The following is an 18,846-nucleotide window of genomic DNA, read 5'->3' as shown; positions in this document are numbered from 1 at the left end:
CCAAGAAGTGAAGCATTTCATCAAAGTAGCCTACTTTGAAGATGTCATGGTATAAAGGAACATTCATTCTACCTGTCCTTCATGCCCCAGCCATGCTTTCTACTTCAGGATCATCCTTCCTCCATGGGTCACTGAAAACCCAGGATATATAATATATGGAGATGCCCAAGGTTCAAGCCAGGAAGGAGGAAAAGGTCTGATCACAAGCATGTCAAAGCGCCACATGGGAGCCAAGACACTGCTGTTATGGTTGCAAAGTAGGTCCTGGCTTATTAGAACAGACAAAAGCCAGGCTGCTGCCTGAGCCCATCTGGCCAGCCACCTTATTCAGGAGATGCCCAGTTCTCCTTCTGATACATACATGCTTTGGAACCAGCCTCAGGCATAAGCCAATACCTACTGTTTCTACCACCTGAGAGTAACCCCACAAACAGCGATGGCTTTTCAAGGGACCACAGTTTGGTAGAAGAATTAACAGTTCATGTCCTATGGAAAGATTTCTTAGAAGATTATCCCTTCCCTTTTTCCTTGATGACTGAATCAATGTCAGTTATAACACAGGGCTTTGGATAAACTATAGTTATACCCAATGATGAACTTCATTCAAGAAAATGTAAGGCAAAGACTTTAAAAGAAAAAAAAGGAATAGAACTTTCTAGTTAAAGAATGCTTAACTACCAGACTATTAGTTAAAACCCACTTCTTTTTACAATGGGTTTTATCAACTCTAAAGCAGTCATATTGAATGCCTACATGTGATTTCTCAATAATATGAATTAAGTAAACAGGAAGAATCTATTGTTGTCTTTCCATCTTACCCCTTCTAGAATCAGTACTAAGCACCTAGTGATACATGGCATATAATGATGGATGAAAGGATGGATGGACATGTGAGTGATATAGGGAGGGGAATAGTATTAGAGACATAGACCATAAAAGTAAGTAGCACTGCTGAGATGAAATAATTCTTTTTGTCCTTGCATAAGACAGTGAGGCAAGTGCAGCGTAAAAAAGGGAAGGCAGAGGAATTGTGCTTGCACAAGTCTTGCATATTTGGAATTTCCTACTCTAGCCAAAATTGAAATCATTCAAGAACCTACTGCTAAAGGTGGCAACTGGTTGAGTACTTTATAGTGAATGTTACGTTCCTATTCGTCCCCTCAATGCTTTCTTGAAGTGAGCAGAGTATTAATCACCATTTAAAAGCCCACTGTTTCAAATGTTTCTTTTAGGGCAAATTGATGATTGTGTGTAAAACTATCAGGAATATGTAAGGAATCATGATCCTTAAATTATTGAAAATATTTTTATTTAGTACCTATGATGTGCAAACCTCTGTACAAGGCAGGAAGGAGAATTATAAAGATTGGAAAGACAATAAAACATAGTGGTTAAGAGTACAGAATCTAGAACCAGACTGCCTGGGTTCAAATTCTGGCTATTTCACTTAATAGCTGGATGGCCTTGGGAGAATCATGTAATTTACCTGTGCCTCAGTTTCCTCATCTGCCAAATGGGAGTAATCATTGAATCTACCTCATAGAGTTGTGAGGATTTATTGAGATTGTGTGTGTGTGTGCATACAAATATATATTATAGTGTTTAAAATGGTGCCTGGCACATAGTAAGCACTATTAAATTTTTAGTTGATATTATGTTACTTAGTTCTTAAAATTAGAGCCATCTGAAAAAGAAATAGGTCTCCTCAAGTAGGAGCGAGGCTCCTATTAACAAAAACTTCAAGCTCAAGCTTACCAACACTTTCTAGTGACATGGTAGTGTGTTTCGAGCATATGATAGGAAAAGAGAACTCGATGACCTAAGAATCCTTCCAACCCAGAGAACCCCAGTTCTGTGAATTATTCCAGCTTCGGTGGAAGCTCGGTTGTCCCACGTGAAGAACCGTTAACTTTTATTTTGAGGTCATAGAATGAACTTTCAGAAAACCACTATTTTTCTCAACCAGCTAAAATCAAATGTAATATGTGTTTTCATTTCATGGTGCCTGAGGAAAATTTAATTGTAGCATGAACTCCAGCTCTTACTAGTTTAAAGTAAAATTGCCAAAATAAATAAAAATGTGGGATATTTCCGGGCTCACACAGCTTCCGGGACATTTCAGTTTCTAGGGCTGCCGATCCGGTGCCTCTCACAAACATTTGATCTTCTTTCAAACATCTCTTGAAAACAAACAAAACCTCATATAGCTTGTAATGTGCGTGCTCTTAGGATGTAAGGGTGGAAAAGAAATGAGCTCCCGAAGAGCCCCTCCCCTACTCTCTCCTCCATCTCCTGTCTCCCTCCCACGATCACCAACAGGAAACAATGTTTTCTTAAGTAAACTTTGCAATTTCTCAAGTCCACTTGCATCCATGGGGGAGGATGAGGTCTATTGTCTTTGCTTGCCTATGTGAAGGGAATAGGGCTTTTGGCAATATTTACTAGAAAACAACGAGCTGACTTTTAATCCAAGGGCAAAGTTGATAGTCTGGAGTTAAAGTGGAAGCCTTTGGTAGCAAGGAAAAGGTAAATCATTTTAGAGGAAGCAGAATGCCGTTTATGAGGTTTGAAATATCCACTATAGAATTCCTCAGTGATTAAAAGCCCAGCTACTGAATCCTTGGAAAATCAGTGACAATATGTATTGACCTAGGCAAGATAAGTTCACTTTTAAAGAAGGAACAGGCAAGGTTAGCAAAGGTTCTTCACTGGCCACTAAACTTCCAGACCTGCAAGGTCAAAATCAGCTTCTCCATCCTCAGAGGCCTAACTGAAATCTGAGTACCTTTCCCTGATACCCATCTATTTGGGACTCCTTCTTTAATGGGACTCCTTTAACAGCCTTAGTGCTACCTCATTTTTATCTAGCAACCAAAAGAGATGGTTTAGAAATATATACTCACATTTAAACTCAAGTAGAGAGAAATGGAAATTGAGAACAGCATGGAAATTATGAGAGATGTGGGACAACGGGTCTATGAGTCCATGTCTGGTACTTCTAGAGAGAAGAAACTTCTCACCGCACTAGGAACTCAATCATAGCTCAATGGGCCATTGCTAGATAAGTAACAAGAGCTAGAAAACATTTTCCAAAATTTCCATCTATATTTTATTCACTAATGTGGTTACAGTTTTAAGACCCATTGGTCAGAAAACTAACTCTTTTGAAAAAGTAGAGGTTTGATAGAAATAAGAATGCTAAAAGTCCATCCAACTAATTTTAATTCTAAATACCCTTGTGGTAATTTACAATCTGTAGTTAACTACAGCAAATACTTTTGAAGGGAAGGAGATTATTTTCTCTTTTTTGCTTTTTCTCTGTGCGTGTGTGTGTGTGTGTGTGTGTGTGTGTGTGCGTGCGTGCACGCTGGGATTCACATGCCAAAATTCTTACAAAATTCTGTGTAAAATATATAAACATTCACGTGGAGCTTTCTGTCTGGACAGCTCCAAGAGGTCATGTAATCAAAGACCAACCAGCTCCGCCATCCATGAAAATATGATGCACTATTTTCACAGCTGTAGGTAACAATTATGGAAAGACAAAAATTCTAAATGATTACAAGTAAGACCATGGCAGGTTGAGGGTTCGGTAAAGATTCCTAATCAGTTGACGATTGTAGACTTGGGAACATGTGATATTTATGTCATGGTATGAGTGTGGCAAGCTTGAATCATTCATGAGGCATTGGAGGACTAGAAAAAATGAAAAGTATAAAGGAATCAATAAATATATAGCATTATTTTGTCAGTATTGGTTGACCAAGGCCACGATTGGATGGCTCCGGTTTGTCTCTGTCAATAATGATATTTGTTTCCTTCTTCAAAAAACGCTTGTATGGAAGTAAAAGTACTTTTGGCACAATGCAATGATTCTGATTTTTTTAAAACTGTATACACGCATGAATTATTCTTGCACCATTTTCTGTCTTGGAAAAGCACTGGCTGGCACCATGCATGTTTACTCTTATATGCTGAAGGCTCCCATCAACCTCAAACAGATGCAAATCACTTTAACTTGTCATTGTGTTATTTTGTTCATCCTAAAAGTTCAGAAGAGCCTTCCAAACTTGCAAAATTTCTCTCAATTCAGTGAGGAGGAAAATTCAGAACACAGTATTTGAATGTTCTGCCCAGATTTGTCACACACACAAAGAATGAGTGGAAGAGGGCAACACCCTTTCCTACTAATCCTCTGAACTCATCACTATTGCGTTGAAATGACACTAAAAGGTAACAACCCTGAGCCTTGCATCTCCCCAGAATATTATAATATAAATTACCACATACATGAGTTTAAGTACTCCAGCATATGTTGTATGTCAGATGAAACAATGCCATTTTGGAGGCTTAAGAGAAAAAGAATAATCAAATCCAGTTTTTAGGTAAAAATGTGCTGAATCTTTAGTACATATCAGTGAAATTGCTAGAATCTGGTGTTCCACTTTTTTAAATACCACAACATTTGAACCTTTCAGCAATTCCAAAATCAACTCCCCCTGGGAAAGATACTGTGCTTAAAGTTTTTTTTCTTAATTTAAAAATGTAAAACAAACACAAACAGCTAACTAAACAGGCTGCCCATATAATCAACAGTCTAAGCAGCCCTGAAGTATTTTACAACATCCTTCAAGACTATTAAAGGCAACATAAATAACTATTGCCAGCAAGGGAAAATACCCTTCAGCTTTTTTTTTCCCTTTCCTTTTTTTTTTTTTTTTTTTTTGGCTGCATTGGGTCTTTGTTGCTGCGGGCGGGCTTTCTCTAGTTGTGGTGAGCGGGAGCTACTCTTTGTTGCAGTGCGTGGGCGTCTCACTGCGGTGGCTTCTCTTGTTGCGGAGCATGGGCACTAGGTGTGTGGGCTTCCGTAGTTGTGGCACGCAGGCTCAGTAGTTGTGGTTCGTGGGCTCTAGAGTGCAGGCTCAGTAGTTGTGGCACACGGGCTTAGTTTCTCTGTGGCATGTGGGATCTTCCCGGACCAGGGCTCAAACCCACGTCCCCTGCATTGGCAGGCAGATTCTTAACCACTGCGCCACCAGGGAAGTCCCTCCCTTTCGTTTCTTCTTTTTTTTTTTCTTTTTCAGGCTTTTAAACCATTTTGGTAGCTATTTCTTTCTCTTTTTTTTTTGAGTAAGTTATACGCTTGGAATTGCATTTATTATTATTATTTTTTAAACATCTTTATTGGAGTATAATTGCTTTACAATGGTGTGTTAGTTTCTGCTGGTAGTGATTTCTTACATCACAGATAGAAATACTTGAAACAGAGTCAGGTGGTGTCCCTTGAAAAATAAGAAAGTTGCCAAGACAGGATAATCTGTGAATAATTATGGGATAAATACACTCCCTAAACCTGGGGATTCCTAGGGATGTACCAGTCACTAGAAAAAAGAGCTATACATCTGCTATCCCAGCACTCAAGGGAGCCCTGGGCACCCAGTAAATAACTACTCTTTCACCAGCCAGAGAAAGGGCAGCACCCAAGCATGGGGCGTGCTTTGACAACAGTAACTATTTTTTAAAAGGCAATAATAATAGCTGTTATTTATTAGGCATATGCTCTGTGGTAAGCACTATCACGAATCACCTCATTCAATCTTCAGTGTTAGCCTGTGAGGTAAATGCTATAATTACCCGCATTGCACAGATTAGAAAACTTGGGCTAAGGGCAGCTAAATGTCTTGCCAAGATCTTGCCCTAACAAGTGGTCAGACCAGAATCCAAACTCAAGACAGACTCTAGCGTTTTAATCATGCATTGTGCTCTCTCTTCTGCATTTCTTCACTGATATATTACTGTACTGCAACCCGCCAGTTGTAAGTTCTGAGACCGGAGTGGGCTCTGTGCACAGCAGGAAGTAGGAAGCCATGCAAGGCTTGCTATGACCTGAACTCTATCCCACCACTCCTGCAGGAGATTTAAATCAATTTAACAAGCATTTCCTGGTTTGCCACTTTGCTCAAAGCAACATGCATCCAGGGAGGAGACAGAGGTGCAGGAACAATGCTACCTGCCCTCAAGGAGCTTACTTGTTAGTGGGGAAGTGAACACTTACATAATTTATGCCACAGCACATCAATGCTCTAACAAAGGTAGACCCAGAGTGTATTCTGACAGCACAGAAGCCAGAACAGACTGGTGTTGCCATCAAGTTCACAAAATAGATCTAAACCAAGGGCCCTTGAAACAGTAGGCTCTCTTGCATACAACTCTGCCAGGTAAATGTGTAAGGGTGATCACATGCAATCATAACATTATGAGGTGGGTGCTCTTACCCCACCCTTTCATTTTACAAAACAGGAAACAGAAGGAGAGAAGAATGTAGTGATTGTCAAAGGTCACACAATTCTGTGCTGGGAGCTGGGAGCTTAGGTATGTAAGTCCAGGACCTCCGAGAAACATAAATGAGACTAGGTTAAAGGAGCAAGGATTTCATTAGGGGAAATGCCCGTGTGAAAAGCAACAGGAGAGGATCAGGGAAGCCTGAACAAGCCATCAGAATGCAATGCAAGTCTGACCCCAATGAAGCAGAGGAAGAGAGACAGTTGGGTGGAAGCATCCTAGACTGCTGAACAGCCTAAGCAAAGTTCAGCAAAGCCACTGAGGAGCCCTGGAGCCAAAGCTGGCCAATAAAAGAATCTTGTGTTTCCCAGAAATTGGGTCTGCCTTGGTTTCCCCACCATACTCTTCTTGAGCTATGGGAGGGGCATGCCAGGCCCATCCACTATGGCCAGAGGAGACAATCATATTGGAAAAAATGTGCATTCCCATTATAACCGCATAAAAGATAGGATGAGGTCTTTCCAGAAAAAATAAGTAAATAAGAGGCTGAGCAGACCAACACTGTGCCCAGACTATACATCTCTCACTTTGTTAAAGAGGCAGTTACTCCACCAGGAGCATACATCTCTTGAAAAGTGCACTTTGTCCTTTGGTTTTAAAAGTCACATCCCAAAGCACTGAGTTGATTTCATGACACTCACTCTGCTTGGCTCCCAGAGATGAAAGACTGATCTCACTCTCCTGGAATTTGAACTTGTAATCCCCCAAAATAACAAGACATCAAAGTTGATGTTGAGACATCTAAATCATCCTCTACAATTCCACGTGTCTCCAGACCAAGCCAGAAAAATAGCTAGAGCACATCCTTTTCAACAGGTAAAGAGCTGACATCTGGGCCATCTCTTCAATCATACACTGCTCTTTCTTTTTTCCATTTTGCCCTGTTAAGGAGAAGCTCAATGCTCAGTTAGAACTTTATGCTGTGCAGTAGGCTGCTAACATTCCATGATGGATGGTATTTGCCTAGCCTTTTTTATACGGTGCCAGTCTTTTCTTAGACTTTATGTCATACAATACCTAACTTGTTTGCAGTGGGTGGAGATGGAAACAGAGTCTACTGAAAACATCACTGCTCCCTCCCTAAAATGTAAAGGGCCTATTATCATCCTTCTTTTAGATTCTGTCTCTTGGGCAAAATCTCATAAAGATAGGCAGGGAGAAAATAAGGGCTTATAACATCTGCAGGGTTAGCTTTTGTTAAATGAATGCTGTGCTACTAGACCTCTATCACTAACCATAAAAACAGGAGTCAGCTCACATGTGATAAGGGAGGGCATCCACTTCCCTAGAGTCTTGCCTTACCCTCCAAACCAGCATCTACCACCATTTGGGATCATGGGCAGCTCATGACATTATCAGTTATCGGAATTGGATTTTGAGGCACTAGATATTGTCTTACCTCTTAGAGAGGCAGTATGGCAGAGTGGCTAACTGGTGAGCTCCAGAATCAGAAGGGACTGATACAAATTCCAACCGTGGTCACATCTTCACTGTAAGAAACTAGGAAAGTTGTTTAGCTTTTATAAGCTTCATATTCCATAAAGGTAAAATGGGCAAGGCACTAGTACCCATCTCCAAGAGAACTATGAGAATTAAATAAGAGAATGTATACAATTAGCACCTTATAACACAGTGTCCAGAACATACAAATGTTCAAGTGATAGAATTGTTATCCTTTTATTAAAATAATAAATTATTTTACTATTAGATCTAGGTCTATTGATTTGTTCCTATGGGACCTCAAGCAAGTCATTAAATCTTAGGGAACCTCAGATTGTGAATGAGACAGATGCAAACAACATCATCTCACAAGGTTGTTGGGAGGGTTCACTGACTACTGTGTAAACTGTAAAGTGTGTGCAAATTTTAATCAAGATTACTAGTATTGCCATTGTCATTAGCTCTCAGCAATCTTAATCCAAAAGTTTGTGGATAGCTTTCCTTTGGAAAAAAACAAGAGCTAGGATGTGCTAAGAGATAAGGAGGAATATGAATGACCCCTTCAGGGCATTTTCCAGCTTCCTAAATACCTGTGTAGGGTACACACTGTGTAATAAAGTATATCACAAATTAACCCCTATCAAACCTATTTCCTCGTGAGTTGGTTAACCCTTCCTTCAGAGGGTATATTTCCTCAACCAACCCCAGTGAGCTAAAGGACCAGCATTTTTTTTGTAAATAATCTTACCTTCCCTGGTGTCAATAGGAAACAGTATTTACTCACTACTGTTTTCCTTTCAAAAATCTGTCTAGTTACATACTAGAAACAGTTTCAGCTGGTTTGTTTGTCTTGGACAAGCTGTTGAAGTGAAACGTTTTTGCTTGGCTGAATGTGGGACAGTTTCCTAACCCCTTCAAGAAGTGCGTTGAAGGTGGGCGCCAGCCCCGACGGCTGCTTCTGACATGCCTCCACTTGCCACCCATTGTCAGGTGGCCCGCGTCATTAAATTAAGACAATGAGCAAAGCAACAGATGCAACTGAGACTAAATCCCTGAGTGCCTTTGTTTTGTCACTGTCATTGTCTGCAACAAAGAAGTCACATGTGAGAGCCCGGGAAGAGAGCCAATGCAAACCAGACGACATCCCAGCTGGTTTTGAATGGCCTCCACCGTACGCCTGTGTGCATGGGAACCATGCTGCCTGGAGCAGTGTCAGCTTTAACAAGTGAGTGAGTTTCTGCCCATGACTTTGCTGCGATGCCGAAACAGACCCAGAAGAAATAGGCCAGAAGATCCCTCCACTCAGACTTTGCACTTTACACTTCTGCTTTGAGGGAAAAAGAATCTCTCTGTTGGGGAGAAGAATAAGATCTATATGGTTGGCCAAGCTAACCCCAATCCTTTTTGCTACAGCCCTCATGAATTTGAAGAGGGAAGCACAGAAGATACCTGAATTTTTTCTTCTGGAAATCTGAGATTAATTTGGCTTGAGAGGAAGACTGGAGATTAAATACCTCATGTGCTTTCTTTTTACTTGTTACCATCTCATTCTGGAGCATTTTCCTAGTTGGGGCTTTATCCAGATTCTTAAAAATCTTCTTTTTCTAAGCTGGCATGCCTCTTAAACAGAAAAAGAGGTAAAACCCAAGTTAGGGTATTTTTAGACCTGTTGGTAAATTTGGTTACTAGTTTGATAGACTGATAGTGTCCTTAATAATAGCTATTGTGGGGTTTTGATGAGCCATATAAAATCAGCAGGGTCTACTGAGAACTGAACAGGAATGTTTCAAGGAGTTTGGGACAATAGTGTCTCTACTCTGTAGCCCCATATGTCTTTCTTCCATTTTCTGGAGAACTCCTTTAAGGAAGCAGATTAAAAGGTAAGATTAGGAAGGAATACAAACTTTACTGTTAGCTTAACAGCAGATACTTTACTGTTAGCTTAACAGCGGAGCAACAAATGCGTAGAAGTTGTACGATATTTGGGGGGAAAGTGGCAGGATGTTAAATGACAGCATTTCAAGCTATCCTATACAAGTGCCCAATTTCTCCCCACAAAGTTTTTTTCAATGGCCACTGAGCTAGATATTTGAATAAACATCTTTACACAATGATCTTCCTTCTATTCAGTAGGTACAAGATATTTTGACCATCAACTCACAAAGTGCTAATTTGCTTTTATAAAGGTCTTGGTGATAACTCTAATGTTCCAGGTAGAGCTGAAAAACATGTGTAAGAAAAAGTATCAAATCCCTACGGGTCTTCGTCAACAGGTACAACTTCCAGGGACTGGTAGATGATACTGCCCCACCTTCTTACCCTCTCCAGTTCTCAGGGCTAAGTGATCTCCAAGGTCCCTTACAATGATCTCTAAACTTCTAACAACGATTGGGTGATTGATCATTTCCTTAGCCAGAAGGAAGAATTTGGAGATTCCAGTCACCATGGTGAGAATTCTTGGTTTTGGTCTGGATGGAAAATGTTCCCAGGAAAAAGGACACTGAATCCTTGAACCTCACTCTGTACCAATAATTATCTACTACATCCTTCTCTAAGGGCCTCCTGACTAGAAGTGAAATCAAGACAAGCAGCACCTGATGTTTATGCATGCAAATGTTATTTCCTCCCAGATTTTATGTTATATCTTATTTGTCTAAATTAATGTTGCTATTTAAGTATATTCAAGGATAAAATAATAATTACAGAAAAAGTATAATGACTTGATTCTTCACATTATCAGAGGTCCATTATATTCATTCATTCATTCAATTCATTCTATAGCTATTTATGGAGCACCTGAAATGTTCTGGGCACTGCTCTAGACATGGGGCTGTAACAGTGAACAGAGACAACTCCCTACTGTCATAGGGCTTCTAAGCAAAACTCAATATTCCTTGGATAACAGAATTGCTTGTTGATAGGTGAATGGTAGCACCAAAGCAAGGAATCCAGAATTTTTAATCCAAGAATGGTTACTTTCCAATAAAGATGAAATAATAAGAAGAAGAGTAAATACCAATTGGTAATACTTACATAGTGCTTACCATGCGCCAGGCCTATTATAAGTGCTTTTATGTTCTAATTCTTTAATCCTTAATCCTACAATGTAGAAACTATTATTATCCTAGTTTATGGATGAAATTGAGACACAAGAGATTGTCACTTGCACAAGTTCACATAGCTGGAAAATGGAAGAGCTGGATTTGAGCACAGCTTAGAATGTCTGTGACTTTATAGATTCTAAATCAGCTACAAAAATTCCCAATCTTCTAAAGCTCTGCCTCTCTCCAAAGGAGATAAAGAAAAAATGAAAAAGAAATAGCTCCTTTTTACAAAAACTAAAACAGAACAAAATGCAATAAAACAACAGAGGATGGTCCCAAAATGTGATTTTTTTCCTCACTAGGAAAAGATGTTCCAGTCCAGAAGACTGAATATTAAAGGATCTCCTTCCTGTCAAGGAATCTGTGATAGTAGCTGATGAATAAAAACACATTTTTGTGTAATTATAAAGCAATCTGTGGTTCCCATGCCATCAAGGATAAAGAGAAGCCTGAGTGAGGTTTGGCTAAACTAAAAACTACAGGCCCATCTACCTATATGCCTTTCTCAGAAAAACTTGGCCCAAGCTGTCTGTTAAATTGAGTGGTGAGGCATAGATATGAAAGGTTGAGACCCAATGTTAGAAATAGATAGGTAGGATACAAAAAACTTCATCAAAGTAATGTCACTTTTTCTCCCTTATTTTTAGGAAGTACATTTGAAGAACACAAGTAGAGGGAGTGCAGGAAGCAAGAACTACAGAATGTAGGAAGACCTTCCTGAAGAGTGAAGAATGACATGCCACTGGCAGGATCCTTTGCTCTGCACGAGTTACCTGTTAAACACCAGAAGACCTACCAAAAAAATAAGTTTGATAACATTTCAAAAGATGGGCATTCCCCCCAATGAAATACGCAAGTAAACATTCCAACAATGTCTTTAGGAGTGATTGTTAAAAGCTTTGCACCTTGCAAAATGGTCCTGGAGTTGGTAGATTGCTGTTGATCCTTTATCATAATGCTCTATAGAGAAAATATATATAGAGATCTTAGTCCCTGCCTCTCAAGAGCCACAAATGCATGGGTGTTATATAGATCCAGTTGCACTACATTTGTCTCTGAATCTTGGCTGCTAGAGACATTCATTCAGCAGCCTTATCTAAGTGGTTTATTAATTTTTTTATTTGCACTTCTTTCTACGCAACACAGGCTGTTTGTTTTACAGTGTCTGGTAATCTTGTTCGTCTATCCCCCTCCCCCCTTCATCACCTTTTTATTTGCCAAATTTGGCCTCCTCAATAGCAGCAGCAAGCAGTCAAATAGAACACCAATTTTTAACCCACAAGATTCCATCTGTGGCATTTGTACCAAACATAAGTTGGATGCATTTATTTTAGACACAAAGCTTTATTATTTCCACATCTTGCTAAAAAAAATTGCAAGTAGTTGCAACTTTGAGGCCAATCATTTTAGGCATATGTTTTAAGCATAGAAAGTCTCAAACTCTGAATGGTTCCTTCAAATGATGAGTGAGTGTGCGACCTAATCAGTACTTCTCTCTTTTTATTTTTTCCATATAAAGCACTATGTAAATTTAGCATGTCAATAATACAGGATGTATCAAACAGTATGTAAAACTCTGTTTTTTTAGTACAATGGTGCTATTTTGTAGTTTGTTATATGAAAGAGTCTGGCCAAAACGGTAAAAGGTGAAAGCAAATTAAAAGAGGAAGCCTGGAGCCAAAGGTGACACAGAGGGGAAGGGTACTCAAAATTTAACCATTTGGGAAAGAAAAGTTCCCCAATTACGCCTTCCAGAAGAAATAAGACACAAAGTCCACTGATGCAAATTTGATTGGCGAGTCCAGAGAGGAGTAGAAGAAGCAGAAGGCTAGGAATTTTAACAGTCCTGGTTTCTTATTCTCGCTGAAGAAACAAACACCTGCCGACTCTGTCACGGACTCACCACTCTGTGACCTTGGGCAAGTCACTTCACCTCTCTGTGCCTCAGTTTCCTCATCTGCAAAATGGGGGCAATATGTCATCTACCTACCTCACAGGGGTGGTATGAGGATTAAAAAGATAAAGCTCCAGATTTTTAACCTGAGTTGCTATGAGGGCGTCAAGATCAGAGCCCTTGAGTTGCTGGGATGCAAGGAATTCTATGAACAACTCATTCACAGCATAGCTAGAAAATTGATAAGCTGAATGCTCCTGACATGCCAGTTCTTGTCAGTGAAGCTATCCAACTAACTATCCAACTAACTAGTTGTTAAAAGCTAACAGCTCAATCTCTTTTAAAACACTTTTCAAAATAACCTAGAAATATTTGATCTGCAATTTGATTTTGAATTCTGCATTTGGATTTATGAATACAAAGTGAAAAGAGAGGAAAAGAAAAAAGGAGAAAAACAAAGATTTCTATCAGCGAAAGGATGATTATTCCATTTGCTAGCACTTACTGACTCTGCCGGGAAGTTACTAATAACCTAATAATACTTCTTTTAATATTATAAATGATACTCTACTCATTTTGAAAAACAGTTCTTTCCGCTTTTCAAGTAATCTAAAAAAAGTCCCAAGATTTCAAATATTGAAATAATAACTAATAAAATGTCACAAATTTACTTTCTTTAATGAATTTTGTTCTTATCCTTGGAGATACTGATATATACATATATTTTTGGTTAAAGTATGCTTGACTAGAATTGCTAGTTGAAAGACAAACATTTCCTTCACAGCTAGAAATTTTCCCTCATGTCTGCTTAGAAGAGTGGCCTCTAGTCCTCTGTGGATGTGTCTTATCCATTCAACTGAAAACTGGTATCAAGAAAATCCAATGATGAGGACAGGTCCATGCTGACCTAGAAAATATTTCCTGTCTACATATCAAGATTTTCTTATTAAAACAATGAATCATCCATCATTCAGATCTTTTTATCTGCCTTAGAACTTTTTGGTGAAAAGCAACCAGGCTTGATTATTCCGTGCAAACTATATCCCTTTTATTCTTGGAGAGTGTACATGCAAAACAAAAATAACATCTTTAGTCTTCATCCCACTGGTTCACCTCAAGGTTCAGAGGCCAGAAAAAAACAAGATTTCCTGGATCTCCGAACATATGCAAAAAGAAAGCCTATTTAATGGACACCTCTGGTCAGCCAACCAGTATTTTAACCTTAGTCCACAGTGTTATTTGAATTTAGCACCCCTGGCATGCAGAGCTATGTTCTGATCACTGTGGACAGATGTAAAAGAAACCATAGGTAATTTTGCCCTTCATCTGTCTTCTAGACATATGGGTTCTATGGAATGAGATGCTAGACCCATTTTCCCAAAATGGCACTCTGATTTTTATTTCTTATTCCTAGTGTGTACCTTTTAAAATTACTATGAACAACGCTTTACATGCAACCTTCTGCAGACCTGTAAGTTTCCAGACATAGTTGAATACGGTAATTCTAAGAGTGTCTATGACTTATTTGATTCACTTAATAATTCCGTTCACAGCAAAAAATACCCCAGTGAGGAAAGCTTAAATATGTGAAGTCATATTACCCTTCTTAACTTTTTCTAGTACATAGTCCTTTCCAACTGTATCATAAATTAGCTAATTAAAAATTAACTAATTATACTAACCCACTATCTTATTTTCAAATGATTTAAAACTAGAAGACAAATTGCTGTCAACTCCAGAAGTCAGCTGATCACTATATTCTACAGCAGAACGACCTGGTACTGACAGAAGGGAGCACATAAAATCTTACAACTCAAAACTTTATAAGCTTTGCTTTAGAATTTTGAGATGAGGCAATATCAAGACGTTTATGAAAGAGCTATAAATACTGGTAAGAATGAGCTTTTGATTTATGGGTTGATTTCCAGTTTAATTGACAACACTGAATACCTAGGTCAAATTTCCATTCCCACTTCCCCAAATAGTATAATTGTATTATTCAAACATTTTAAGATGAAGAAGTTCCACTGAAAAAGTTAAAGCATCTTTCCATCAGAATCCACTCTTCTAGAGATAAAGAAAAACTCTCCTAATACCCACCCTACACACACACACACACACACACACACACACACACACACAGAGACACGTGCACACACACACTCATCCTAAGAGTCCAATGGAATACTGAGAAGAAATCACTTCCTTGAAAAATCTTAAAAAAAAAAAAAAGCCTGGCCTCCCTTGAGAATCCTTCCCCTCCTTGGAATGTCAGTGTTTGTGTAGATGAAACCATCTCATGCACTATGACTTCAGGGTTTCTGTTATTAGTTTATGCACTTGGGAGAATGCTTAAAATGGAAGATGTAGCACATTTTGCTTTCCCATTTATTGTTTGGCCAGCTATGCCAATGTGGTGCTATTGTTTCTTTAAGAAAGTACTTGACTTAAAAAAAAAAAAGAAAAAAAGAAAAAAAAAGAAAGCATAGACATATTTTTTTAAAGTATGAAAAAAACAATTCTTTAGATAGATGGCTTAAGAAAATAGCATTAGGTCTAGTCACCACCACCTTTCAACTTTATATCACTCACAAGTAGTGTACTGTTCACCAAATTGTGAGTTTGGGGGTGCAAGGGCAGAAGAAGGAAATTTTTTTAAGTTAGAAGGCTCCATTATTTTGTTGGCTCTCAAACTCAATAAAATTAGCAATATATTATCCAATATGAACACCTTGATTCAAGAGCATGGAGTATAAATGGGAAAGAAAAAAAAAAAAGACCTTATAGGCAAATGGCAGAACTGAAAAGATGATTAAGTTACTCATTGATTGTGTGTGTGCGCATGTGTGCGCGTGTGTGTGCATGTGTGTGCACGCGCTCTCTGCTCTAAAACAGATATTCAGCAAGTGGAGAAAATAAAAACAAAAAGAAAAATGCATAGATTCACCTTCTAAAAATAGCTTCTGCCACATCCCCCTTGAGTAATTCTTTGGAGTTTACTGGTTTATAGAAGATATTCTCCCTTCACCTAAACATCTCAAAGAGCAGTAGCTCTCATAAAAAGCAATCACTGATCTCATTGGGAAGTGTTGGCAAGTATTTCCTTCTGAGATGGGGGTTATCTACTGATAAGGAAAGAGAAGAATTTATGAGAAACCGTTGAAAGAGATGGCTAACAATCTGTGAAGATTTTTTTGTTTTTGTTTTGTTTTGTTTTTTACTTTATACAGTCTTTATGAATATCTTAATGTTCAAAAATGACTTGTTCTTTTTCTTCTTTTTTTATATTGGAATGAGGGATGATACGTTAAACCCACATAGACTCTTTAAAACTATAGGCTAGATAGAAATGTATGTTTGACTTGTTGAAGCTATAATCAGACTATTTAAAACGTTTTTGCTATTTTTAATCTTAAAAGATTGTACTAATTTATTAGAGACATCCTATTTGGTTCTCTTCATAAGAAAGAGCATTCCCACTCAAATCACCTGGGCTTTCCCATCAATGTTTTCGAAAGATAAATCTGATTTATGCATCATTATGGCATCATTTATTTTGAAATTTTAAAATAAACTAAGCACGATTCTTTATGCCCCTCTCCTGCAATGCTCATAAAGTCCAGAATCTGAAGGGGCTAAAACAAGAGGAAAATTTTGTTGATTCTTTGTTTTTGGTTTGTTTGTTTGTTTTCAATGCTAGTGTTTAATCCTATAGTACATATTTGCTTATTGCTATGTTAATATTCTAAAAGACTTTCCTGTTAGGTATTAGAAACTGATACATAGATATCTTTTTTGTGTGATTTCTATTTAAAAAAAAAAAGGAGATGAGAAGACTGTCTGAGCTTTAAGTGCGTATGGTACAGGATAAAGATACAAATTTAAATAACCAAATCCTATCTGGAACAATACATTTTGTAGGAAACCTCTCACAGATGAGACAGAGGCCCAGGGAGTTTTTGAAACTGTCTTTTTTCCTCGTAGTCCTGTTCATTTAGTACCTGCCTCAAAATTTTGTAGAGGGCTGACCAAGCTGAAACCCTAGAATTAAAGGGGGCTCTTTTAAAGCATACATTTCACCTGTTCCTTCTTAATTTATGATGCCACATTGATCTTAAAGACGGCCACCGTTTCTCCCCATTCTTCAGCTGTCATTGATAAGGTCTTTCAAGAAAAAACAACTTAAAAAGAGAACACAAAAGTTCAAATGTTACTGCCCAATTGAAATGTAAGTTAAGATAGAGATAGTTTCTCCCATTTAACCCCTGCTGAATCACCTGTCACCTTCCAAATGACCTTCACAATCCTTAGAATATTCCTTTTTTTAATTGTCCAGCCCTACTGTATCTAAAAATTAAACATTACTCATTTTCTTTTGCCCAAAATGCACTGATGTAAAAGTAGGAAAAATGAAAAAAGAACTCGAAAATCCCTTCCAAACCACCCATTGGCCCCACTCACCTACCCATAGCAAGGTCACTACTGTTAATCCCTTAATCTGATTTTGTTTGGATATTTATTTTGTACCTGCTGCTAAACACACTGCAGGAGGGACTCTGAAACCTCAAGCCACCTACTCACATCTCTTATCTGTGTCTGTGTATTATTAAAATGTCTATTCAAATATCAAAAACTTTCAAACATCATGTAGCTTGTATTCAGTTTATACAAAGGCCCCAAATACTATGTCAGATCTCTTTTTTGCTGAGAGAGCTAATGAAGTGTGAAAACTGGGATTACATCATGTGTTCTGCTTCATTTGTTTTTATCACATTTAGGCCAAGTGTGATAAATAAACTTACAGACACTGAATTAATCTTCCCTGCTACTTTGAAACCAGAAAATAATCATTGGTCATTGATTTTATCTGTCTTAGTTCAAAAGCATATTTTTTATTAAATTAACTCTGATTGTATTTGAAATTATTATTCAATTCATTTATGGCAGAGGAATATCAATCCTAACGACTTCTAAAAATGTAACTAACTGAATCATTATCTGACATTTACTGTTTAATAAGCATATTTTGAAAATGTATGGCTAGAGCGTCATAATAAAATGATATATCTTTCTTTAGTAATTACATTAAAATTAATCATGTTTGATTAATTAGTTCTTTTGGACAATGTTGGTGTAATGTGTCATTCCTTAAGAATTCTATTGTCATGTAGCATTTTTATTAATTAAGGTCATTGCAACAAATAAACATGAAAACTTACCCAGAAAATAAAACTAATCATACACCAGAATGGAGATATCTTATAGAATTTACAGATTATATTTAAAAATAAATGTTTCAAAGAACTTGGACAAACTATGTAAGAGATGTATGAATTGTACAGTAGATGCATTAACAATAAAGCAGGTTTAAGTAACCCATCCCCACTTACCATAACCCAACAGTGAGTTATAATCCATGACAAAGCATTTGGGAAAAGGTTTTCTATCATGTAGGGTACATAATATACAAGTAGCATTTAATACACTCCCAATATCGAGAAATGTTATAAGAATGTGATCTCTCAACACTGAATTTCTGTTTCAATAAATCTTTCTAATCCTTTACTGAATAGATACTGTGAATATCAAACTCACAGTAGCATTTGTGGAAGCACAAAGTGGAAAGATTAGTGATTTCCCTCTTGTTATTTGAAAGCATCTCATTCTATTTCCCTTTTCTTAAACCGTCCATGAGTTATTTGGAAAGCTACCTAAATGTAAAAAAGGCTCATGAGATTTTGTACTTGATTTTAAGGAACTAATAATATTACTAAAGTTTCCTGTATCATTTTCCCACGTGGGGCTCACCATCACGCCCAACTTCACTCACTCAAAGTATCCATGGTTCTCCCTAGGCCCAACAAGAGGACTAATCTCCTCGTTCTGTTTGTGCTCTGCATCGGACCTCCCGGGGCCAAAAGCTTCTAACAGCAGGGCGTGCACGCCTGCGCATGCGCATGGCTAGCCTGGGGACAGCCTTTTCACTAAAGGTTTTGTGGACGTTGAAGTAAGAGGGCAGAAAAATCTCAATCATCACTTTCATCTTAGTAAGATTCCCTTCCTCTC

At 38.1% G+C, this 18,846-nt stretch overlaps 1 protein-coding gene across 2 annotated transcripts in view; it reads left to right on the top strand.

Moving 5' to 3' along the window:
- Positions 1-17,906, top strand: part of IGF1 (insulin like growth factor 1) — a 75,677-nt gene extending 57,771 nt beyond the window's left edge. For both annotated transcript variants that reach the window (XM_027107361.1, XM_027107362.1), the window contains exon 4: positions 11,534-17,906. In XM_027107361.1, coding sequence (XP_026963162.1) covers positions 11,534-11,593 — 60 coding nt within the window. In that variant the 3' untranslated portion in view covers positions 11,594-17,906. The remainder of the gene's footprint in view (positions 1-11,533) is intronic.
- Positions 17,907-18,846: the final 940 nt, after the last annotated feature.

Source organism: Aethalodelphis obliquidens, unplaced genomic scaffold, assembly GCF_003676395.1.
Source record: "Aethalodelphis obliquidens isolate GAN/ISIS:26980383/991018 unplaced genomic scaffold, ASM367639v1 scaffold8, whole genome shotgun sequence".
Lineage (NCBI taxonomy): Eukaryota > Metazoa > Chordata > Mammalia > Artiodactyla > Delphinidae > Aethalodelphis > Aethalodelphis obliquidens.
Note: the sequence above shows the minus strand (reverse complement) of the source record. Positions and strands in the feature narration are given on the sequence as shown.